At 42.3% G+C, this 26,210-nt stretch overlaps 1 protein-coding gene across 3 annotated transcripts in view; it reads right to left on the bottom strand.

Moving 5' to 3' along the window:
- The window catches only part of THSD7A (thrombospondin type 1 domain containing 7A), a 215,426-nt gene that overhangs the window by 31,532 nt on the left and 157,684 nt on the right, over nt 1-26,210 (bottom strand). For all 3 annotated transcript variants that reach the window (XM_081882805.1, XM_081882806.1, XM_081882807.1), the window contains 2 exons: nt 24,063-24,326; nt 5,112-5,290 (listed from right to left, as the gene is read on the bottom strand). In XM_081882805.1, coding sequence (XP_081738931.1) covers nt 5,112-5,290; nt 24,063-24,326 — 443 coding nt within the window. The remainder of the gene's footprint in view (nt 1-5,111; nt 5,291-24,062; nt 24,327-26,210) is intronic.

The following is a 26,210-nucleotide window of genomic DNA, read 5'->3' as shown; positions in this document are numbered from 1 at the left end:
AGCATGAAGCTCATCAACCTAAAACGCAAGAGCGAGCCCATACTTAAAGCAGATCCATGGAAATCAATGAGACTTAAGTTAACCCCACCGTTTTCAACAGGTCTACTCTAAGCAGGTTTCTGCCTCTATTCTCTCACATTGCTGGAAAGCACTTCTTTGAAGCTGCTGCCTAGAGACAAGCTTCTGCAGAATGGCCGGGCTCTGACTGCAGTGGCGGACCTTGGGATCTTAAATTTAAATGTGGCGTCCTGTGCAACACCCAATTTGGCACCCCCCACCTTCTGCCTTCCAGTCTACTTCATAGTTGCAACACCCCCTGCAGCTCCACACCTAGTGCAACCAAACTGGTTGCGCCCCCCTAAATCCACCCCGTCTGTAGCACATTATTAAATTATTATTCTCTGTCCATTGATGGCACTGATCATTTACAATCTGGTAAATACATGGCCTCCAGGACACATTGCTGAAAGGCCTTCTTTTGGTCTCAACCACCTGGGAAGTGGAGGTTTCTTTCCACCAGCCCACCAGGGAGCCCCTGATGACAGGCTTCCCTTTCTGCTAGTGGCCCAACCCTTTCGCCACATCCTAAGGCTTCTCAGTCACCCTCCTGGGAATGATAGGACTCCACCTTTAGTAGGTGTACTATTCATGTACTGTATGTTATCTGTGATGAATAAGCAATGCTTCTTTGAAACATTATTGGTGCCTCTTCAACACCTTATAGTCTATGGAATTTGTTTATTTTATGTGCTTCTTACTGGGGGGAATGGGTTATTTTTACTGGTGTCCACTGTATTGGCTATACAGTTCTCTGATTAAGAGCCTTGTGTGGCTAGATACCCATTTGAGACGGAGACTTCTTTGGTCATTAAACTATTCTCCTGAAGCTGCGGAATTTCTTTGTGTTTGTTTCATTTGCAGTACCTAAGAGAAAAACTAAGAAGTCATTCTTTTGCTTTTGTAATTTAGGAACCTACAGTTTTTACTTGATTTCAGTTACCTAAGTTACAGCGCAATTCTAACCATGTCTACTCAGAAGAAGAATATCTTATTGAATTCAATGGGGCTTCCTCCCAGGTAAATGGGGTTAGGATTGCAGTCTTAGTCCATTCTCTACCCCTTCATTGCCTGAGGTGCCTAACAAACATTTAAGAAGAGGAAAAATCCAGCAACAATGTAACAGAATGCCCAATGAATAAATTAATTTAAACTCTTCTCTGGGCCTACTCCATCTACTGAACCTTACCTTTATGTTTCAGTATTTTATGTTATAATGCTTTCCATGTGCTGCTTTCATTGCAAACACAGACTTGTATTTAGCTTCTTGATTTCCTTTAAGCTGGAGATAAGGTGCAGATTAATTACACAGCCTCAAGCAGCTGTCTGGCCACTGACACAGGCTGCATGTGTGGGATTTCCACACTTACAGATTTAGAGCGAAGTGTATTTAATATTAAAAGATGCATCCTCTAAGGCTAAGCTTTCGGCTCTTTAGAACATCCCATTTGGAATTGTGCTCCAGACTGTATTCAATTGCATTGCTTTTCACTGCTGCTGTGGCATCAATTGCATCCAGACCAGCAGTTCCTCATCCCCTGCCAGGGATCTACTGCACAAGGACACGATACATTCAGGCCCACTGCATCAGAACACTGCAGTTTGTGATCAGCTGCAAGCACCACTTCCTGCACCCACGTTTTTTCCTCTTCATGCAAAACCTCCTATCTCATAAGAAGGACCAACATTTGTGTCATTGGTCCAGAGCTGTTTTGTATTTCAGCATTTGCCTGATAGCCACAAGCTATCACAGGTGTTTGCATGTAGGCAAGTATAGGTAAAGGTAAAAGGTAAAGGACCCCGGATGGTTAAGTCCAGTCAAAGGCAACTATGGGGTGTGGTGCTCATCTCCACTTTCAGGCTGAGGAAGCCGGCATTTGTCCGCAGGCAGCTTTGTGGGTCCATGTGGCCAGCATGACTAAACTGCTTCTGGTGCAACGGAACACGATGACAGAAGCTACAGTGCATGGAAATGCTGTTTACCTTCCCACCGCAGCGGTACCTATTTATCTACTTGCACTGGTATGCTATGCTTTTGAACTACTAGGTTGGCAGGAGCTGGGACAAAGCGGCAGGATCTCACCCTGTCATGCAGATTTGAATGGCTGACCTTATGATCGGCAAGCTCAAGAGTCTCAGTGCTTTAGACCAAGGCGCCACCTGTGTCCCATGTAAGCAAGAATATAAAAATGTATGCAGGTGAATGAGCAATGAACAGGCTGGCAGAGGAGCACCTTCTTCTTTACCTAGCATGGAAACTAAGCTGGCTGCCAGATTAGAGAAGTTTCCTTTGCTGTACAGAAATCCAGTGGGCTGCTGTCTCTCCTCTGCCTAATAAGCTAGTAATTTTTATGGTTTAATTTACAACGCTGCTTTGTGCTGTTCTTCTTTCTGCCCTGCCTTGTCATTTTCTTTATTATTACTGGTGGATTTGTAGCTATGCATTACAGCTGCTCATCTAGAAACTTTGATAATTTTATCTGGCACTTTCTTTAGGTTGGAGGGGACGGGGGGAAGCAACCCATAACCATTTCCCAATCCATGAACACCAATAGATGGGTTTGTGTGTGCAACAGGGCAAATTCAGTTCAAAAATTAAAAAGGGCAAGACTTCAATTTTAGAAGGAGGAAGCACATAAAGAGAAACACTTAAAGATTAGCACTAGACATGGGCAGATCTGGGTGAAGCCTTCTAACAAAAAGCTAAGGACCTTATGACACTAGCCACCATTAGAGGGCAGCATCGTTGTAGAAATAAACCTCTCACTATCTTTAGACCACAGATATCTAACCATTTACTATTTTTGTTATCTAGAGAAAGAAAGCATGTTTCTAAGTACTGTGAATTAGTCTGAAAGCAGTAGATTTGCTATCAGCCCCTCCTATTAAAATGTTTTTACCCCGCTATGAATACCTCACCCGCACAACCTAGCCTTCATGCCTACTTTTGTTTGGTGTTAAATTGGATTACAAACTTGGTTTATTAGCTTTAGTTTAACACTTATTATGTTCTAAACTAGAACTAATTACATCCTCTTAAGTGGAAAATCAAATCAGCAGGCCATTTCCTTCTGTGCCTGCAAAATGTCAACACAATGGCATCCAGTAAATGCACATCTTATTTAGATGAGAACCGCCAACATCCCCACCCCCCACTTTTGCATCTTCTTCCCAGCTCCCCACTACAAGGGAATTTATGGAAATGAAAACTTGGGCTGTTTCATTTGCTGGGGGGAAATGCAGATTAAATCAAAACTCAAGGTGGACATTAATCAAGTCTGAGAAGATGCACAAAACCCTTTTCCTCCCCCCTCCCTTCTGTTCAGTTTGTCATGAAACCAAGAGCAGAGGCCATGCACATCTAGAGCTTATTAAACATCCATCGATGGTTCAGCATCAACATTAAGATTCTCCTGCATATGACTATGATCTCCTTCACGCTTACACACAAAGCCCTCCCCATCGCTCCCCTCTTGGTCTGGTCAAACATATAAAAGAACATTCCCCTAGAATACCAATGAACCATTATGAATTAGGGCTGTCGCCAATTAAAGAAACGTGAGTTGGTAGTTGAGTTTTAATCCATTAAATAATTAAATCTGCATATTATTAAAACAATAATGTTGCTGGGAGTGGGAGAGGGGTGCTTTGTTTTTTACATGGCCCATATGTCGCAGGACAATTCCTTTATTGTGAGAGTGAAAAAGCGATGCCTCTTTTAAGGCGGTGCCTGCTATCTTCAGCTGTTATAACTATTTACACACACACACACAGTGAGCTTTGTTGTGGCCCAAAGACCCAAATACACAGTACAACAATAGAATATATTAACAGTTATTAGGGTGTAAGTTCGGCCTTGCTATCCAACAGGAAAGCTTTTAGCCTGTACACACTGATTTATAATATTTTAAATATCATTATATGTCGGGGTGCCAGTTTTGTGGGTGCAAGGCACCCATAATTCTTGAATTTAGTAAAAGGTAGAATTAATCAAGGTTTGATTAAACTGTGCCAAAGGCTGCTGGATGCAGCTTATGCTAATGAGTCAGGCCAGCCTGACAGGACTAGCTGAGTGTAAGGCACAGAAGAGACAAAGATGGGTGATGCCCATCAGGGAACCTATCAAGAGAGAGAAAAGACTGCCAGACAAAGGGGGAGACCCTCCTCCAGCTGTGTGTTGATGGGCAGAGACCAAAAGGGTTAGGATTTCAAAGTGGATGACTTAAGCCAACAGGGGGAAAGTGTCAGTTCTGCAAGTGGTTTGGGAAGCAGAGAAGCAGGGGCAGAACATGATGTGGGCTGGCTGTGACAGGAGGGAACATAAGAGACACAGAGCATGGCTTTTTGCTCTTCTTATGAAGGAAGCCAGGCCCTCTTGGGATGTGGATGCTCTGCAATCTCTTCATCTAGGTCCAGGTGGTATATACAGTGCTATTTTTCTAGAAAAAGAGGTGCCGCAACTCACCATGAACACCTCTCTTGTTCTCTTATAATGGCAATGGCACCCACCTGAGAGGTGCTAGAACTGAGTTCTGGCTGTAAAAAAAGGCCTGGTTGTATATATGTGTAAATAAACCATATATAATAAAGACACCACAGTCTCCGCTGTGCCTTATTCCCAGAAGGACACATGAGCCCTGGGCGAGTGCCAGGGTCCTTGAAGTCTCTCGCATCGCTCACTGGAGATGGAGGTTGCTTGTAACAATATTAATTTGAATGTTTTTGATTGTTTAGGGTCTCTTTTTAGTCCATTAAAAACATTGTTAATCAATTAATCTAAAACTGAATGATTAAAGGCTGCTGTCCTAGTATTAACCAACAAGGATCCCACATGCTAAGAAGGAAAGAAAAGAGTGAGCAGGCATTGAACTGACTCCAAATACGCAAAAAGCATCAAAGTGAGGGAAGACAACTTAGACTAAGTGAATTTTAAAAACCATTGGAGGATGCTCTATGTATTTTGATAGCCTTCTCTTCAGTGATGTATTCAGGAGAGAGAACAACTCAGTTTTGAAATGTAAAAGAATGATGGATGGCAATGTGCTGAGAATTACCTGATTGACATGATCCAACTTGGGGCAAGGCCTTCCGCCATTGTAGGGCTTCTCCCGGAGCCATTTGGACCTGACTTTCACCCCACTGCCACAGGATTTACTGCAGCGAGACCAGTTGGACCACTCGCTGAGCTTGCAGTCCGAGGGGCAGGGGATGATGCAAGCTTCCTCGATGTACCCTGGGTGGAGACAAAACAACAGCACAACGCCAGGACGTAAGAGCCTTGCTGGAGCAGACCAAAAGCCAAATGAGGCCAGCATCCTGCTCCCCATAGTGGCTAGCCAGATTCTTCCAAGAAGCCCATGGGCCTGCGATAGAGGCAATTACCTTCTCTTGCAGCTGCCTCCCAGCAGCTGGTATCCGGGGGCACATCAGTGACGAACACAGAGGTTCAGTTTCACTGGCTAATAGACACTGATACCCTCTCTCTTCCACAGATTTGTCTAATCCCCATTAAAGCCCTCTAAACTAGTGGCCATCACTACATAAATGAAAAGAGGTACCATGTTTTGTCCTCCCTGATTCGACTGCCCATAATTTCATTGGGTGACCCCCCACATTCTAGCGCTTGGAGAGACAGGCACGTATATGAAGCCCTCCCTCCCATCCACCTACAGTGTGTGCTTTCAGGATTCAAACTGAATTGGCAGAAGTCTGCGACCGCAGAAATTTCTTCGTCATTAGGACGATATTAAAATTCAACTAAGAAGCAGATACACGCACCCAGAGACAGCGCTGGGGTAATATCTGAGCGCCTGCTGCGGTGTCTTATTAGGATTCATGCTCATCTGGTATCTGCCGTTCTCTGACTTTTTGACAGCTGGAACGTAACTGACGCTGCCCTGTCTCTCATTACATCACTGTCACACTCCACAGAGGTATATTGAATGAAAGGTCTCGTGAGCCAGTTTATCAGCGCACCCCTTTCACAGCTGAAGCAAGGAGTATCTCACGGTGGCTGCAACATATGTTTGCATACCAGCCAGACCAAAGGCGCCTGATCCTCTTGAAACCAGTGAACTTAACATTTTATCTATGGGGTCTAAGAGGGGGGAGAGAGTGTGATCTGCCACATCAATGATCTGCAGATTAACAGCCATCTGCCCTCACTTGTAAACGCGCCGAAGGAAACACGGATGCTTTTTCCAAGTGTTGATGGGTTTAAAGGTGATAGTAGTTCGATTAGGCTAAACAAGGGTCTATTGCCACAAGCCTTAGAACTCTCTCCTCACCCCCCATCCCACCCCCGCCGCCAGAAGACTTTGATGCAAAAGTACACTTTGCACTATGCACGGTGTATAAAATATGCGACATCACTCCCACTAATTGCGAACACAGGTGGTGGTGGCCGACAGAAATGGAGGCGAAGTGGTGCTACCGAGGAACCAGAGGGAGTGATCAGCATGCAAATGGGAAGCCTGAGGTTTCAAAAATACAAAAGGGGGGGTACACACACCCCTCTCCACAACAGCCCTATGAGGACTGATAGTGCTCAGCAATCAGGGAATGCTAAGTATCAGCTTGAAAACAAAAAGGGGGAAATTGGGCATAGCGTGGGAAAGATAGAGCATCTTGAACATGGGTAGGCAAACTAAGGCCTGGGGGCTGGAACCGGCCCAATCGCCTTCTAAATCTGGCCCATGGACGGTCTGGGAATCAGCATGTTTTTACATGAGTAGAATGTGTACTTTTATTTAAAATGCATCTCTGGGTTATTTGTGGGGCCTGCCTGGTGTTTTACATGAGTAGAATGTGTGCTTTTATTTAAAATGCATCTGTGGATTATTTGTGGGGCATAGGAATTCATTCATATATTTTTTTCGAAATATAGTCCGGCCTGCCACAAGGTCTGATGGACAGTGGACCGGCCCCCTGCTGAAAAAGTTTGCTGACCCCTGATCTTGAACATCCTGGATTGTCTTAGGAAAGACTGTCTGGCTGGCACCCAAACAGGAACATTCCTTTCAATGAGAGAGGATAGCCTGCAATATTTTACAGGTGCAACTTGTACTTTAAAGTACTGGTGCTTATGGTCAAAGGCCTGTACAACTCCAGCCTGTAGATATGTTAAGACTTTCTTTGCCCCCCCCCCCTTCCAGGCGTCACAAACTAATGTGATGTAAGAGTCCATTTAAGCTCCCAGTCTTCAACAGGCTCCCCACCCCACCTCAAAGTAAGACAGGTCATTAGGAAATAGCTTAGCAGGTCACCCATTTTAGTTCTAGAGTATAAAACAATGGGACTGCAATAAAAAGGAATGTGACTGGCAAAAAAACCCACACATGAGTATCTATTCTTAAACACAAGGAAAGGGTTTCAAAACTTTCATTTGTAAGCATCTGGCTACAGAACTGAATTTTACTGTTTTTAAGAGACAATATATTCATTTATTTAGGGATTTCTACCTGCTCTGGAAGCAGACGTTACATGCAAACTATTGACCTTGAAAAGAAAGCACTGAAGATGGCTATAACACACATGCAATCATGTCTGGTTATTCTTTTTTTACCATTCAGTTAATTTTGTACTGTTATATCCGCTTGCTTCTGTAGCAATACAATCCTATGCTCTGTTAATATTGGCGTCACTAGAGAGCTGCAGGATCCTGAACAAACTACACTGCTGTTAGCTGGCCACCAGTATAGCAAAATCCCATTATCATTCCCCCCAACTTTCTGTTTCTGATGTTGGGTATGAGGGCTGATGCTTATGGAACAAAAACCACAAAGGAGTGCAACAACCCAATAAGGGGGAAGCATACCGCAAAAAGAAGGCCAAATTAGAACTAAGCTCAGGGGCTACAGAATGCTGACTTTCAATCGGGAATGGAATGAAATGGAGCATCCTGGGAGAGGGCATGGCTAGTTGACTGGAACACTAATATAGGAGCACTCCACACTGCAGCATTTTATAGCAGACCCCATTTGTTTCTTGTATTATTGTAGAGGTATGGCTATATGCAGGTATCCATTGTGTTAAACTGAAGAGCAGAGCAGGCCCATGGCCCATGCAGAAAAATAATGGGGAGGGATAGAAACAACCCCTTGCATCAACCCCCCTCCCCTTGCACACACACACACCAAATCTGGAATGTCCTTGGCAGTAAAGAATTGGTGCTCTCAAAGTAGGACTGGGAGTCTGAGAAGAAGAAGAAGAATTTGGATTTGATATCCCACTTTATCACTACCCAAAGGAGTCTCAAAGCAGCTAACATTCTCTTTTCCCTTCCTTCCCCACAACAAACACTCTGTGAGGTGAGTGGGGCTGAGAGACTGCAAAGAAGTATAACTAGCCCAAGGTCACCCAGCAGCTGCATGTGGAGGAGCAGGGACACGAACCCGGTTCACCAGATTACGTTCATCCTGGGACCTTAAGATGGGGAAATAGCCCTCTGAGCCCAGTTCTCCTCCTCCCCTGGCTACCTCCAGCCAATTCTCCAAGGATCTTTTTGGCAGCAAGCAGAGCTGCTCCTTCACCGCTGAAAGGATCACGTGCTGAGGAAACTGGCCTCAGAGGAAATGCTTTCGCAGTTGGTGCACTTCACTCAGGGATTCATCACCCCGGGGATTATTTCAGCAACAAGAGGGGCATGATTCCTCTCTCACTCCTCTTCAGAATTTCTGACAGGTCATCTCCCTCATACAGAAACCTTCCAAGTTGCAGGCCCAAACATCTGGAGGCTATCAGGTTGGGGGAGGCTGGTATACTTTTCAAGGGTTCAGTGCATTCTGTGATCCTTACAACATCCTTGTAAGATGAGCCACTTCACTTAGTCATTTATTAAATGCATGGAAGAAGGTGTGGGTGTGTCACATTTGGTACCAAACTTCTTGTGCCTACCACTTGAATATTACCATAGGAAAGAATCTGTGGATATACGATACATGCCCATGCGATAATGTTTGAACAGGCCCTGAGTTAACCAGACACCCCCCACATGGCTTAAATCTGATTGCCAACGCCTATGCCCTGTGTTCCCCTACATGGATCACTGCCTTGTCGTGGCAAAGGGGCTTGAATAACTCCAAGAAGCTATGAGCTACACCGTGCAGGGCCACCCAAGACAGACAGGTCATAGCCGAAAGTTTAGACTAAATGTGATCCACCTGGAGAAGGAACTGGCAATCCCCTCCAGTATTTTGCCAAGAAAACTCCAGGGACATAAAAAGGAGAAGCTTTGAGAAGAAAGTGAGAGTTTCCAAGGCATGCTCTGGTTTATGGGGTCACAGAGCATCGAATACGACTAAGACGACTAAACAACAACAACAAAATGTCCTGTGTTGATGGCTGATGCCAGGGTGGGGAATGCCTACCCATAATACGGTTGTACACCACCTCAATCTCTGAGCGATGCAAGATTCCAGGGGTTGCAAGGAACTCACCCAGGGTTGAGTTTCCTCAGAATGAGGGACAGCAGAGACTGTGCTGCCTTTATGAGATATGACTTATTTACACATATGTACAAACTGAGCCTACAATGGAGGGGCTTACAGCATTAACAGCCCAAAATGTCTTCCTTTCCCCATAGCCATACAACCTTGGATTCAAGCATGGCTCTCGTTCTCTGGCTGCTGCCAGCAGCCTAATTCTAGCCCAGTTCTCACACCCAACTCTGACCACTGTATTCTCACTACCACCCAATTTGCCCTCTGGCACAGAGCAGCTTCATTTCTTATACTAAGGACCCACACTTAGGGGCCGTTAACTCACCAATAAACTTGCCTGGCTGTTTCAACAATGAAAACCCCCCCGACTTGCAACAACACAAACATCCCTGTATCACTAGTGCCGTATGGGAGACAGAGATTGCAGCAGTAGACATGCTGTAATGGTAATAAACGAATCTCCTAATGCAAAATGAAATTTGAGAAGCAGTTAGGGAGGCAGTATAGAAAAACAAGATACATGCTTAGCCAGTGCTTTCAGAAGCATTTAGAAAAGGCAAATATCCAATGCAAGAGAGTAAGTGAGCAAGGACCACAGCAAGCTGGTATCATATGAGCTGTATTTTAAAGATTTCTTTTCAAAAAAAGAAACACATGCTATTACATTCGTAATTTAAATGATTTAAAACTGCAGTCTAATGCATCCAATATTTAGTACTTGTGGTCTTTTATTCCAAACTATCCAACTGCAGTATGCCCATTACTATATTAACAGATTGCTTATGTAAGCTCAACTGAACAAGCTTCAGGGGTGCATTGCAACAAGTCTATAGGGAGCCTGCCCATGGAAAAGTTAGATGGGACTGAAGACAAAAGCCACATACTCTCTGGAAGCTGGTTTTTTGGCATATGTTGGGGGCTTCCTGGGACTCATTTGTGTTGGCTGATTATGGCACCATTCAAAACTACTTCGATGCACGAGGCATCGACACACACAATACACAGCCAAGAGTGGGGAACCTGCAGTCCACCAGATGCTGTAAAACCTTAACTCCCATCCCATCAACGTGGTCCGTGGTCAGGGTTATGAGAGTTGGAATACAACACCATCTGGAACGCTGCGGTTTCTCCACTCCATCTCCAAAAAATGGCCTCAAATAGAAGAGCTACAGGTCACTGCAAATATAACAAAGAGTCTTAGGTAAGAGTAACAGAAACATAGAATTGTAGATTTGGAAGGCACCTCAAAAGTCATCTATTCCAACCCCTCTGCAATTCAGGAATCTCAGCTAAAGCATCCGTGACAGATGACCGTCCAACCTCTGCTTTAAAACCTCTTAAAGACCAAGAGAGTTATTGAGGCTTAAGCTTTTGTGGACTAGAGTCTGCTAGAGATGCTGGATTATTTCAGTTCGCCGGTGTGTATATTTGCAAAGACAAGCATATTCTTAAAGCTCACTTTGGTTAGGAATGGAAAGATCCAGCTGTCTCCTTTGCCCACCGTCTGGACTGCTTCATTTTCACTTCTCTGGTTAGGTAATGCCTGTCACTGGGTGTCTCTTTTCCATCAGCTTCTATTTAGCTTGTTTACTGCTAAATCAACATATTTGCTGCTTAGTCATACTATATTACTATTCTATTATCAGGTTAGTGCACAAAGTTGTCTATCTTGGTAGACATGGGAAAAGCAAATATTGTCTACACATCACCACAAGATAGTCCAGGCAACTCAGTATTTTTCCACACCAGCAGAAGCACCACTCCTCCCATTGTGAGCAAACTCAGAAGAGAATTCAGATGCTGTGTTTCTCTATGACCAATACAGAAGCCAGCCATGTATCTCTTTAAAAAGTAGGATTGGAATCCTAAACACACCTACCCATGAGTAAGTACTACCGAACCAACTTCTAAGTAAACATACACAGGACTATGTTCGACTGCAAATGTTCAAAAGAGGAAAACATGCACCCACCAAAATAATTAAAGGAACTGTTTTGTGATTGTTAGTTAATCCTAGTCAAGGTATTTATGGTTATGTTGCAGTTCTAATGGACCAACATGGCTTTGGGCAATTAAATATACGAATTGCAGGGGACTATATAATTTGCATTAAACATTAGCTTTTTATAGCACATTAAATATTACACCAAGCAGATTCATACATTTAAACTGAATAAATAAAAACCTGATATTGATAGCAAACATGTTCTTTGCAGTCCTTGGGATATATCTATAGCTTTGTACTTTCTCCCTAGACAGGAAGTACTTTTCCCCTATACTATTAGGAAGCAACAGGATAGCTCCTAAGTACTTATTTTGCATGCCTTCTTGCCTTCCTAGCAGAAATATCAGACTATCCCCTACCAGTGTAGCACTTCCTGTTACACCTACATGGATTTTTAGATACAAGTCCTCTTATAATTCCAGACAATAGCAAACGCTCAGAAAGACTACTATGCCCATCCCAAAGCTGAGAATCATAAACTATGCTTTGTTAAATGTATTTACAATGTCATGCCATATGACTCATGATGAAACTGGACATCTGCAAAATTGGTTAAGTCTTAATTGTAATGGAAAAATACTTAATTCCAGCCTTTTGACCTGATGTTCCTAACAGTTGGCCAAGACATTTATCATCTTTCACATGCGTAGGCCAAATGTTCTTCCATATTTCTGTTTTAATAACACAGACAAAGAAAAATGGATGTAACCACTCATACAGAAGAAAACGAGGGACACAGAAGAGCAAATGGCAAGGAGAAATCAGAGGAATGGCAAGTATGTGTATGGGAGGAACAGATGCAGGATGATATGAGAAGAGATAAACATGCAGGCTGTGTCTAAATGTAAGACTAAACCATTATTGATTGAGCCTAACTTCTCTGAGTTTTCATGTGCTCCATCTCCGCTTTCTTCCTCTGACTGGTACAGTTGTAAGGAAATGATCACAACCTTCAGCTTCCATTTTATATTAGCCTCAGTTCAGCATGTCATCCAACCACGGTTAATTTAAACAAGCCAAGTACAAAAACCAAGGTGTGAAGTCACCTTGTTTCTATTACCAGTAGCTAAGCTTAATTTTGTTTGTTCAGGTGTGGATGAAATACGAGGCCTGTGGTTAATAAAAACAAAAACAAAACAGGAGCAAAAACCTTTTCCTGGAAGAAAGGACAGGGGAGTGGGACTGGATTATTATTATTATTATTATTATTATTATTATTATTATTACCCCACCTATCTGGGTTGGTAAACTCTAAACCATGGTTTCATGTTACATCTGAACCAGCCCACAGAGTGACCCTATCATGAAAAAGTGATTATTAAATGAGGTACAGATGAGATGTTATGGGGAAAGGACTGACTATGAACACCTTGTTCAGGTACTAGAAGTTGATTCATGAGATCCTCTTGAACAGAGTTGGAAGGATATTTCAGTTTCTCATTTTTCCAGTTTTCAGTTCTTCACATTTCTGCAGCAATTTGTAAATATTTTTGTTTTTTTTAAAAATCTCATGTAAATTTATTAGCATTTTAATGTGAATTTCTCCTAATAAACATATTTTGGTACAGTTCCAAATAATGCATATGTTTCAGGAAGCAATTTCCACCAATATAGTGCATTTTTGTATGTTATTTTTACCAACATATTATTTTTTATGCACAATGTCCCCTGATATATTATTAAGCATAGCTTGGTTGGATAACTGCATCACAAACTTTGGATAAGTGCAAATTTCAAAGGATGGCTGTTTCTTGTTCTGGAAAGTATGGATTTGATATATTCTTCTTAATATGAACTGAACCAAATTCCTCCCTCATCCCTACTCATGAATCACCCAGTTTATATAGGGAACCTGGCTTCAACAACTTATCCTTGAAAACGGCACCATGCTAGTTAGCACTATTAAAGGATAAGTGAGTCAGGGAGCCACCGAGTAGATGTGAAGGGACAGCTGTTCAGATGGCAGCCCTATTAAAATATAAAGTGGGATGTGTGGTCTTTTGACATGAAAAGAAGAAAGGGGGGGGCATGCTGGAAGTGAGCCAAGCTGAGAAAATAAGTACTTAAAAAGAAATGTAATGTAATGAGGTAATGGAGGGGAGGAGGCCAAGTTGTTTTGATTCTTTGACCTATGGGTTTTTTCATGTAAAGCACGGCTGCCTTGAAGATATTGGACTACAACTCCCATTGTTCCTGAACACTGGCTATGCTGGCCGAGGCTAGTGGGAATTAATTGCAGCCCAGCAACATTTGCAGGGTCACAGGTAAGTCTCCTCTGATGTAAATGATAAATTGATGTGCATCTGCTTTATATGTGAGAAGAGGGTAGGGATGAAATATATTGCCTGCCTGTTAAGTCTTAATGTGGCCCTGAAAGCATCACACCGGATCAACAGAGTTTAGGAATTACACCTGAAAGTCCGGCAGATATAGCACCCCAAATGAATCTGCCACACAATTTAGTCTGATATCATAAAGGTTTTTTAATATATATTTTTATTCTCTTCCACGGGTTGGATTAAAAGCCATAAAATATGGGTTGACTATCTCACCACCCCCAGTTTCTTGGGCAGTCTTCTATACAGATTAATTACAAAGATGGATAATAATGATCCAAGCAGTATAAATGGGAAAACCTTCAAATAATAAAAGTAAAAAACCGAGGGAGAACAGATATGAGTTTTTCTCCAGCAAAACAAAAACCTTCGTTGTAATTCATAAATAACCCAACGTTTATCATGTTGGACACATTTTCAAAAGATACAGCTACCTCACAGAAAGTGGGTGAATCAACATTTGCAGCTACACATTTGTAGAAATATAAACTTGGAATTGTGCACCCATGTATTATACAGATACTGATACTCCAATATATTTTTACTTTGTGCAAGTACAGAACTGATCTTCTAGGTTTAGTGAAGGACACCACTTCTTGAATTTCCCTTGACTTTCAAAGGTATTTACAGTCTACCTGACAGTATTTGTATTCATGGCTATGTCACAAGAGCCCATGGAGTGATGAATTGAACAACGGCATGTCTTTTATCTTGTTTTCAGGATTAGCCTCCAAGGCTTCAGTGGCACACAGCAATTGATCTTCTGCATCAGCAGTTTGGTCCCTTCTTTACTGAAGAGAGGCTTCCCTAGTTTTTCATGCTAATGGACACCTCACAGGTCATGACTCACTGCGAGATTAGAAACGATGACACTAGTTAAAATGGCAAGAGAGTCTTCCTTGCGCATCAACGTGCTATGATGCAGCAACCAGACACAGACGAAAAAACACAGCACCTTTTGACTAAACTGTTATTGAATTCTCTCATCAACATTTATGATTATCATGCCATCAAGAAGGCACTATATCATTTATTCTAATACCTTGATCCTATGCATGTTTATTGGGATGCAAGTCTCACCATTTAAGTGGAAAGTACACCAAAGCAAATGATTTCAGGTGAGTGACAGAACTATTTGCCCTCATCCTCTAATTTGCCATTAGGAAACATCTGGTTTTCCCTACACTGGTTTTCCATACACGAACATAGGTAAAGGTAAAGGTACCCCTGCCCATACGGGCCAGTCTTGACAGACTCTAGGGTTGTGCGCTCATCTCACTCTATAGGCCGGGAGCCAGCGCTGTCTGCAGACACTTCTGGGTCACGTGGCCAGTGTGACAAGCTGCATCTGGCGAGCCAGCGCAGCACACGGAACGCTGTTTACCTTCCCGCTGGTAAGCGGTCCCTATTTATCTACTTGCACTTAAGGGTGCTTTCGAACTGCTAGGTTGGCAGGCGCTGGGACCGAACGACGGGAGCGCACCCCGCCGCGGGGATTCGAACCGCCGACCATGCGATCAGCAAGTCCTAGGCGCTGAGGTTTTACCCACAGTGCCACCCGCGTCCCCATACACAAACATAGGCACACTCATAGCAGGTATGCTTAAGAGCGAATTCTGGGACCAGCTCTTAAGAACATAAGGAGAGCTCTGCAGGATCAGACCAAAGGCCCATCTAGTCAGCCTCCTGCTCTCAGTGTCCTTTGAGAAGCCCACAAAAGGAACATGAGCGCAATAGCGCTCTCCCTATTTTGGCTCCTCAGGAACTGATTGTATTCTGGAATGAATACTGGAAGTTATTGGCTAGTAACCATTGATAATCTTTTGAAGCCACCTAAGTTGGTGGCCATTACTAAACCTTGCCATAGCCGTCCTCTACCCATGCCACAATATTATGCTGTTGTTGTTTTCCTGTTCAACTCATGCTCTTATCATTTCATATTTCTGAGTATTATGGATTGGGCTCCCCTGCCAATACATGCTTGGCAAACTCGACACCCAGTGTCTGCCAGGTGCATGGAGGTCAGGAAACGGAAGGTGTGCCACAGCCTTTGAAAGACTCAATTTCTACCTGAGTCTTACTGGATTTCATTGTATTATAAAGATCACATCAAGAAAGTAAAAAAGCAATAATAATTATGCATATCTGAATGGGACAAATGCAAAGGTAGTATAATCTTGGGTGCTATTTGAAGCATCTCATGCATATCACACATTTCTTTTAGAAATACTAGAGGTTGCCGATCCTGCTAGCTCTGCTTGCCAATCCCATCCACCCACCCCACAACCCTTCACTGTAAGAAAAACAATAGGGCCTACTTTGATCAGTGGAATGTTGGGTATCTGGTGGGCGGGGCTTGTCTGTGTCCTGTCAGTTAAGAGGGACCAACTGCCTCTTCTCGTTTTCTTACCTCTCATGATGTTGTTTTAGTTTTTCTCAGACATTATGTTATGTTGCTACAGTTTTATTATTAAACCTTGTTTACATTTACGCGAGCCACTTAATTTTTCTCAAAGAACAAGAAACTCTGCTGAAGAATGGTGGAATATTGTAAACTTGAGGGGGGGGGATATTCCCAGTTTGCCAGGAGGATTGATTTTGTTCATCATCATCCCCACCACCACAACATTCACCAAGTCCCCTCCCCTCACAGCTTGCCCCAAATCATCATCATCTCCTTTTCCCTGGCAGGCAAGCTGGAAAGGAGGTCAGATCTGCACAGGGTGAGCTTTCCAAGACTCCTCGCTCTCCCCCTGTCACCGCTGCTGCAGAGAGCAAGAGAAGAAAGGCATTATTTCATTCTCCCTTCTCCCACAGCAACCATCAGCAGTAACCGGCGGGAGAGTGGGAAGGCTTAGAAAGTGTGCCCTGTACTGATCCACCCACTCGCCTCCAGTTACATCCTGATCACCCCCAAGGACACTCGCCTGCTGGGGCAGCTCCCCAGCAACCGTTCTGCTTTGTTGCTGATTGGCCTCCAACATTGCCAAGGCCAAAGAGGCAACGTGTCAGGTGCACAGCAGCCACCGAGTAGGATAGCTGACGGGGAGTCGATGCTGGTGGTCAGCAAAAGAGGTTCAAAGACTCTCTCAAAGCAAATCTTAAAAATGTAGTATAAACACCAACAACTGGGAAACACTGGCCTGTGAGCGCTCCAATTGGAGAACAGTTTTTACCAAAGCTGTCATGGGTTTTGAAGACACTTGAACTCAGGAAGAAAGGGAGAAATGTCCTAAGAGGAAGGCACGCTTGGCAAACCCTCATCGTGATCAACTCCCACCCAGAAACCTATGTCCCCACTGTGGAAGGACGTGTGGATTCAGAAATGGCCTCCACACAGTCACTTACAGACTCACTTTTAAAACCGTGTTACTCAGTTACGAGTAATTGCAGAAGAAAGAAGAAGAAGAAGCAGCCCTGCCCTGGTTGTTCCTCTCTGGCTTGTCTGGGCCACGGGCTGCCACCCACCACCACTCACACTGCTTCCTCGCTCACCTCCTCACCCGCCTGCAGTTCTGTGGTTATGCTGCCGTTTGCATGACCGACAACAATCACAGACAATGATATATTAGAGAGATTGTTCCATCAAGTTCATTAGAGGCAATTTCTCAACAGCACTGTACAACATGGAGATGTGGAATTCAATAGTACTGGAGGGAATCAGAATATATTTTCGTTCACTCTGACCTTGATTTGTTTGCTCATAGTCCACTTTTCTGAATAACCGAAATGGCTAAAATAAATTTATAACCTCTGACACATCAGTGGAAATAATATCGTATTTCATAAGGTACATTGCAAGACAAAGTGGAACTTTAAAAGTCTTTCTTCTGCATTTCTATTTCATTTCACTTTCCTTTCACATAGCTGCAGGGTAGAATTTGTAAAAAAAGACTTTTTAAAATGATGAAAGAGTACACATAAACAATAAAGCAATGTTTGCAACCACATGGACTCTTTTATAGCATCTGAGAGTTTACTATCAGACGCATAAGCAATTAAATAAGAAATTCAGCACTTCACATGGATACTCCCAACAGCTGTTCTAGAAACATTCACCGATGCACAGATATTCCCCTCTAATCCCCTGCCTAAGCCTTGCAACCACACAGAGCTTTGTAGAGTCAGCACAAATCAATGTATCTCATTTAATTAATGCTAAAGGGGGAAATAATCTCCCACTAATAAGGCAGCAGACAAGCCATCCTGGACTGGTTGACTGTGCCTGAGGTCTTAAAAAATAAACCGACATGAATTAAGAAGTGCATTATGACCTATATAAAAACGTTAAATCTCTCTGCTGCATCAGAGTGCTGACCAAGAGAAGAGTTACAAGAGAAGATGGTCATAATCCTCAATGGTCCGATTATATAGTAGCATTCTGAAATTACAATGGCAAAAGTTGTCTGCCGTCAGTAGCATCTAGCAAACAGCAATGGCTGTGGTAATTTTCTCTGAACAGGGTTCATGTGTCATGCCGGTGCAATGGGCTGCGGAAGTTAGAAATACGCACTCAGATTTATTTGAGTAGCATTGGTACTGGGAATACAGGAAGAATAGAGATTTTGCTGTCCAAATTGCTACAGCCAGCACTGATAACCTGATTGTCCATTATCCATACATCAGTGTTGCTCAAACATTTCATAGAACCATATAACTGTAGAGATGAAAAGGACCCCAAAGATCATCTAGTCCGGCCCCGTACAATGCAGGAATCACACCAAGGAGTCTTCACCAGTGGTGCTTCCTCTCCACTAGACTCGGCCAACAGAGGTGAGTTTATGCTCCAATCAAACTCCTGCAGCTGCCACTGACATGTGGTGTGTGTGTGTGTGTGTTTAGCATTAAAATCTTAGTCTTATAGGACTAAATATGGGCACTAAGTTGATGTTGGTTCGTTCTATGATCAAGCAAAGCTTAAGGAAAGACTGTATCTGTTAAGGCATGCAAGTCCCCACATTTTAAAAGGTTTTTAAAAAATATGGTTGGGATGGTCAAAATATATATTATATATTATTTGTATTATAGATGGCTTTTTATACAGTTATTTGAATTATGGTTTGTTGTCCTTTCTGTGCCCCAGAAAGTTTCCATGAAAACGCACCAGCGATTAAATAGTGCTTTAAAGTTCCCTACATTTTCCAGCACCATTCTGAGTTTTACCACCATTTTTGTTTCTGTGATCTTATACATTTTGCAAGGTACAATTCTGACACCTTTGTGTAGCACTGTTTGAGCATAACTGATCCATGTCATTCATATATATATATATATATATTCAGACATTTTATAAAAACTTTTGTTCAGGCTTTCCTTTACCCAGTTCTGGACAGTTCTGAATCCCCAGAACATATTCTGTATGTTTTTATACTGTGTGTATGTATTTTCTTTATGTTGTTTTATCGGTTTCAAGTTGCGGTTTTGTATTAATGGATACTGTTTCTATATCATACATAAGGTACACTGCTTAAGAGGTTTTTAAAATATTAAGTGGATTAAAATTGGCTGGAGGGACTAAAAAGAATGATAGTTTTGGATCAGAGTGGTTTGATTTTGTAGCGCATGGGAAGAAGAAAACTAATGATGTAATGCTGCCATCTCATAAGCTACTTTGTGGAACTCACAGTTGTTTACGCTGAAGTAACCATAAGAATAATCATTATTCTTTATACTGTAATTTGTAGGAAGTAATTTGTGTGTGATTTTTGCTGTGGGTATTATTCTCTGAAACTGAAGCTTAGTTATGTTTTAAGTTATGTTTTTAAATATAAAATCAATACAGAAAAGAAAGAAATGCTTGAAATAACAAATAAACAAGTTATGAACACGCTAGGATATCCGAATTACCATGTACTATATACTGAAGACATTTAACATTTTCTGTGGTGTTTTCCATTCACAAATTTCTAAGATTTTATTGAGATGTGCTGGCATTATCTCGGTTATACTGGTTGGATACCTTTGAGAAATGGAGGTGAAGTGAGTTACACAGTATCATCTGGGAAAAACATCAGTTCAATACAATCACAATATTTTCTGAATTCCAATAGTGCCTCCCAAAAAAGTCAAATTATTAATGTTCTTTAAAAAATCCATGCCCACATTTGATTTGGATTAAAACTGAAATGCCAAATTGGGCAATGAAATGACTTAGTTTTGACATTGCTACAAAAGAAATGGATCAAGAGAAAAATGATATACAGGAGACATATTGTCTCCAGATCTCACTTTTTTTCTTTTTAGAAATCTAACCACCACCACCTCCTCAAAAACCCAACACACCAGGCTTTGATAAGCAATCACAGATGGACAAATATCTAATTTTTGCTGAAGACCTTATAAAGAGAGATTTGTGAGAGGTTTGTGTGTTGTCTCTCTTGAGATGCCCAAGATGATTGACAGATTTCTTTTATTTGGTCTCTTTCTTTATGCATTGAAAAAGAGAGCGATTTTTTAAAAGTCTCATTTTTTAAGCATATTGGAGATTACGTACTCCATGGGGAAAGTGGTGTTCAACCTGTTCTAAACAGGTTGCATTCCCCCAAAGGTTCAGGTTTGTAGTCTGGAGGTGTTCAGTGATTCATTTGTGTTACTAAGGCACAAGTTGCCCCTGTAGCTGAACAGCTTTTCACCTGCTAAGAATAGTACACTACCTACTTGCCTACCTGGAATGAGACAGCCTTGCTTCAGTAATCCATGCCCTAGTTACCTCCTGCTTAGACTACTGCAGCTCACTGTATGAAAATGGTCTGGAAACTTAAATTAGTTAAGAATAAAGCTCTAGGGTTCTAACAGAGTTATATACATCATGCCAGTACTTTACAATCTCCACTGGCTTCCAGTCCAATTCAAGGTACAGTGGTACCTCGGGTTAAGTACTTAATTCGTTCCAGAGGTCTGTACTTAACCTGAAACTGTTCTTAACCTGAAGCACCACTTTAGCTAATGGGGGCCACCTGCTGCCGCCGGAGCACGATTTCTGTTCTCATCCTGAAGCAAAGTTCTTAACCTGAAGCACTATTTCTGGGTTAGCAGAGTCTGTAACCTGAAGCGTATGTAACCTGAAGCGTAGGTAACCCGAGGTACTACTGTGCTGCTTTCCTTTACTTTCCTTCACTGCTTGAAACCAACGTACTTGAAGAATCACCTCTCTCCACGTGTACTTATACCTGGATCTTGAGATCTTCTTTGGAGGCCCTTCTTAAAGTGCTCCCACCAAGTGTGGTGGTATGGTGACTAGGTACAGAACACAGGGCTTTTTCAGTGGTGGGGCCATTGCTGTGGAATGTCCTCCCCAGAGAAGCCTAACTGATAACCATCTTGGCATCATTTTGACACCAGGAGAAATATTTTATCGCTCCAGTCTTTCTAAACCGTTTTTGCTCTCTGTTACTGTTTGTATCCTATATTCCTAATTTTACTATTGTTTGTTATTGACGCTGGATTTTAAACTGTTCTATTTCTTGATTAAAGCTGCTCTTAGAATTTTGTTACAGGGCAGCTTAGAAATACTGTTACGCAAGTAAGTGAGCCAACATGATGGAAAGCCGTGCATGACCTAACAAAATAATTAGTCATAAAAAGGACGCTGTCTAATTTGTCCAGGGAATGACAGGCCAAAATATTGCCACGTAAACTACCAATCCAGTATAGATATGCAACCGAAAATGCAAAGACAAGTTATTGATTCCTTTCAGTTGCAAGAATGGGAGCATCTTCAGTGCTGTTGAGGCTGCTTTGTATGGCACAGCCCAAAGAGATGTAATAAAGAGCCCTGGTCAATCAGGAGTTCCCTCTAGGGCAAGGGTGGGGAACTTTTTTCAGCCTGAGACACATTCCCTTCTGAGCAACTTTCTTCTAGCCACATCCCAGTGGTGGTTGAAACCAGAGGCAAAAGCTGGCAGAGCAATGAATGTTATTTTTACCTATATACAATAGGGTAGTTTCTGCATGTGTGTGTGTGTGTGTGTGTGTGTGCGCGCGCACACACACACACACACCTCTAACCTCCATCCAAAAAAAGGCATTATCAGAGTTCAAGGACACATTCTAGTCAGGCAGAAGCGCACTTAGGTTATGAAGCAAAACTAGTGAGGGGTGTGGCCTTGGGAGGGTCCCCTGGGCCTTAGGTTCCCCACTCCTGTTTCACGAAATACCCAGGACCAGCACATGCTTTGAAACACAGAAGTACAATGTATATGTTCAATACAGGCGTACACTAAAAACTTCACATGAAGCAGCTCGCTAAGTCTTACTGGAAAAGTGATGTTGGAACAAATGTCAACCCAATAGAAAGTCAACCATCTTTGTCTATTAATGCTGCTATCCCTAATCCTGCAGCTACGTATCCTGATGGTATACAGGATTAACTCTGCTGTACTCTTGATTTATTTATTATTTTTATAGGTCACATCAGACCCAAGGTCAGTGGTGTCTCTGTAAGACCATGTCTCACCCAGTCATCTGTGACTCAGGAGTTTCTAAACTTCAGAAGCAGCACCAAAAGAAAAGAAAAGAGATTAATTTCTTTACTGGATAGTGTTGTGTTCTTGTGGCAAACAGTTTGGATTCCATCCAACATAGTATGATTTCCCTTCTGACACTGCAAGATAGCAATTCCATCAGCTCCATTGCCCGCGCTCCGGCTACTCTGTACTGTTGAATAGATGGTTCCTGATTTCCCAGTGTGTTTATAGTTGCTCTTACAAATAATAATCCTTCAGAGCTACAGTGATTGGCACTAGGTCCCTCTTGCTTCTGTCGGACTGAAGGTCTTTCATTATTTTGCATTACCTATAGTGTAAGGTTTCTAGACTCACAGCTTTTTTATTTTGTGCGATTGGAAGCCTTTATATCCAGCTCCCAATTTTCCAAGGTCTTATAGCTCTCATAAGCAGACTGGTTTTTAAACAAAACACCTCACACCAATCTGTGAAAATTGTTTGGAGGCTCACAGACAATGACTTGCTATGTATAATAGCAAAGAATAGCAAGCACAGTTAATTTGTTATGCAGAGAAGCCACAGCTCTCTTAAAATGTGACTCAACACACCTCAGCAGTGTAGATGAGCTAAATGCAAGCTTCTTCATTTGGGTACAAATTAACATGAAGAGGGGTTGATTGAGGTCATGCGCCTTGACTCTGTCCCGCAATCTGCTTGTGCTTAAATATATCACTTCCATGGAGCCTATGAAAATGCACCTGCTATGCAAAACTTGTATAGCCATGATCTGGGACTCTAGAAAACGGAAGGTGGTCCTAGGCTTTAACAGAGTTGTGGGGACGCTGCCACATCTGCTCCACCACATATAGCAGCTAGGTGGGAAGGTGGGGACAGCATGCAACCACAGATGGGCCAGCTCAAGAGTCAATGGACCCCGGGTTGGCTCAGCCCCACTCCATCCCCATAAAACCTGCCCACACCTTTGCTCTACCAACTGAGCTATCTCTCAGCCTCTTAAAGGGGAAGCTAGTGGGGTGCTGATGTTATTCTGCAGGTGGATGCTGGGAGAAGGCCAACACAGACCAGCAGAACTGGCTTGAGGGACACCTCCATGCAATTCAACCCACCTCCCCCTGACCAACACGAAGGGGGGTTGGATAGTCATGCTTAGAGAACCACTGCAGTTCAACTTCCTATCTTTAAGCCCCATAGATTGCAGTGGATCTATTACATGACTAAGTAAATGTAAAGGTATATAAAAAAGGAAAGATTTCACTTTTCATAAAACCATTGCTTATTTATCCAGCATTGCATTTATTGGTCAACTAAAAGAAGTTTAAAATAGTAAGATAAATGCACTATCTTTTTTTTAAAAGGCAAGATTAAGCCAGGCCTCAACATCTTAAAAAGGGCACCTGTTGCTACCTGCTGAATTTGAGGACAGGTGACAGCTAGCCCGTATAGACATAGCAACTGTTTTCACCACAAGGGATGAACAAGAGCTGGAGGTTTTTTTCATGTCATCTCTGGATCTATTTTTTTTACAGAAGGGAACACACACATCTGGAAAAACAACATATAAAGGTAAGGAATTTTCCTGGCTTGCAGAAAAAGTTTCCTTAACTTACATTGGCTTTGAATACCTTCGTAAGGCAACAACATTTTTCTATCTCAGTGATTCCCCCCCCCTCCATATTCTGTCTATATGCTGTATCTCTGTGATATTCAAAGACTAACCAGCAGCTTTAACCAACCAGAAAAAGGAGATATTTTTAAATACCGTGACTGTTGCATCGTGATGTTTCGACAAGTCTGCTGTTTTGATCATAGCAAGCCATGGCTTGGTAACGGTAGCCTTGCCCACACTCTTTGATGTCTCCTTGTACTTTCATTCCCAGCAGTACTTCTACTTTGCCCTCGGGTAAGATGCAGTCTGACCAGTTCCCCACAGGCTGGGCATTATACTTGTCACATGGACAGATCTGGGTCTCAATCAGTGGATGCAGCTGGGGATTTTTGCATTTCTCCTTCTTCTTGCTTTTTCCTGGAAGGGAGTAGAAAGAACTTCAGAAATTGCTTTCTTGGGATATCCTTTATCTGAATGTTTATTATGGCGCTTGTTATCTACAACATTGTGAAGTCTCTTATAAGTCAACGGGGCTCCCATACTAGTAACTGTGAATTGTCTTCGCAATTTGTGTTCCCTGTTCTGTTAGTAGTGATTTCCACCACTGAAAATAATCTTAGCGCTCATCCAAACTTGACCCACCACCTTGCCCTGGGAAAACCTGCTGTTTACCACTGAATCACAGCAAATGTCAACTGAGTTTTCTCTGGATTGCCGGTTGCTCCAATTCAGTGCTAAATTGTGGAGCAAAGGCAAAGCCTCTCAGACCCATGCCTAGAAAGTACGAGACAGGAGGAAAACCACTCAGACCCATGCATTCCAGACATGGGACAAGCAGAAGTGGGGATGAGCCCGTAGTGGAAACTCTATTTAAAATACATCACTATGTGAAAGCTTTATTACTTAAATCCAAATCTGAAATCCGTATCTACCTTCTTGCCATTTCAATGGGCCTCAGTGGATGCTGCCATGTTTTCCTTTGCTCAGAAATAATACAATTTTTATGAGATGTGATAAGATGCATCTCGGAAAGACAGTGGGGTCATTAAAATGTTTACCAGCATAGACAGAACAGAGACAGTCGATATAGCACCAGTAATTCTCTGTTCTGATTAAACTAGGCGCTCTTCCTATTGCTCATTAAATAATAACGAGGCCCTAAAGTGGAAGAGATCTAAATCAGATAATGTGTGGCTTTCATTGGACCAACGTTAATTTAGGTAGAAATAAGCAAGTTTTTGAGTTACACAGAATTCCTTGTCAGGCCGACGTCTTTCATTTCCTACATTTCTTTAGCCCTGCAAATTGGATTATAGGATCTAGATCATGCATATCAATCCTGTGTCTAATGATGTTGCCACCATCTTCATGACACTCACATGGAGTGTCATGACACCCACTTGGGAGTGTCTGTCTAGCAAAAAATGAGTCTACTGACTCAAAGCTGAGACTTTCAGTTTTTTCTTTATTCAGCAATTCTGCACCCAGGATGCTAAAATCTCATTGACTTCAATTGAATTGAAGCAGTCAAAGTGTCTACAGGACTGCAGCCCAGCTATGTAACCTTGTTTCTGAAAGTCCTTCCCCTGTCAAGAGTATGTACAATTTCTTACCTAGTAAATGTGGAGTAGTTGCAGCATTCTGAAGTTGAACCAAAACCATTAGCCTGCAATCCACTGACACATATCTCTAAACTCCTGTCACTAGTGCTCGGAAGCCTGCTAGCATTATTTCAAACTGTATTCGACAACTTCATGGCAGATGGCACATAAATTCTTTTTGGAGTAGGTGGAAAATAAAGCATTATCAATAATAAATGATAATGGAAGACCTCAATTCCTCCTAGAAAATTTTGGATTTTTTCCTCCCAGGGATAATAGAGTTAGAAGGGACTCCAAAGGTCATCTAGTACAAGGTCCTGCAATGCAGTAATATCAACTAAAGCATCAATGACTGATTACTTTTACGTAAAAATAACTTGCATAATGATGTTATGTACAACAAGAAGCAGAAGTCCATGGATGTCTATTGTCAAATGTACATATTCTTTTCATGATTTCTTGGGAGGGATATGCACATATATACGTGTGGGTGTGTGGGTATGGGTGTTTTCCTTGATTATCTAAAATCACAGTATAGATTTGGAATATATATCCACTTCTACTAGAATATGTATGTCTAACTTTACAGATGATTCCGTATGGATCAATTAATAAAATACACTAACTTGGGCAATACAAATCAATTCAATATTCATACAAGGAAGGCTTTTCTGGTCAAGTTGTTTCCAGTGACACCTTA

The sequence above is a fragment of the Podarcis melisellensis genome (assembly GCF_964234715.1).
Source record: "Podarcis melisellensis genome assembly, chromosome: 12".
Lineage (NCBI taxonomy): Eukaryota > Metazoa > Chordata > Lepidosauria > Squamata > Lacertidae > Podarcis > Podarcis melisellensis.
The sequence above is the reverse complement of the archived record's forward strand: the minus strand, read 5'-3'. Positions and strand labels throughout refer to the sequence as shown.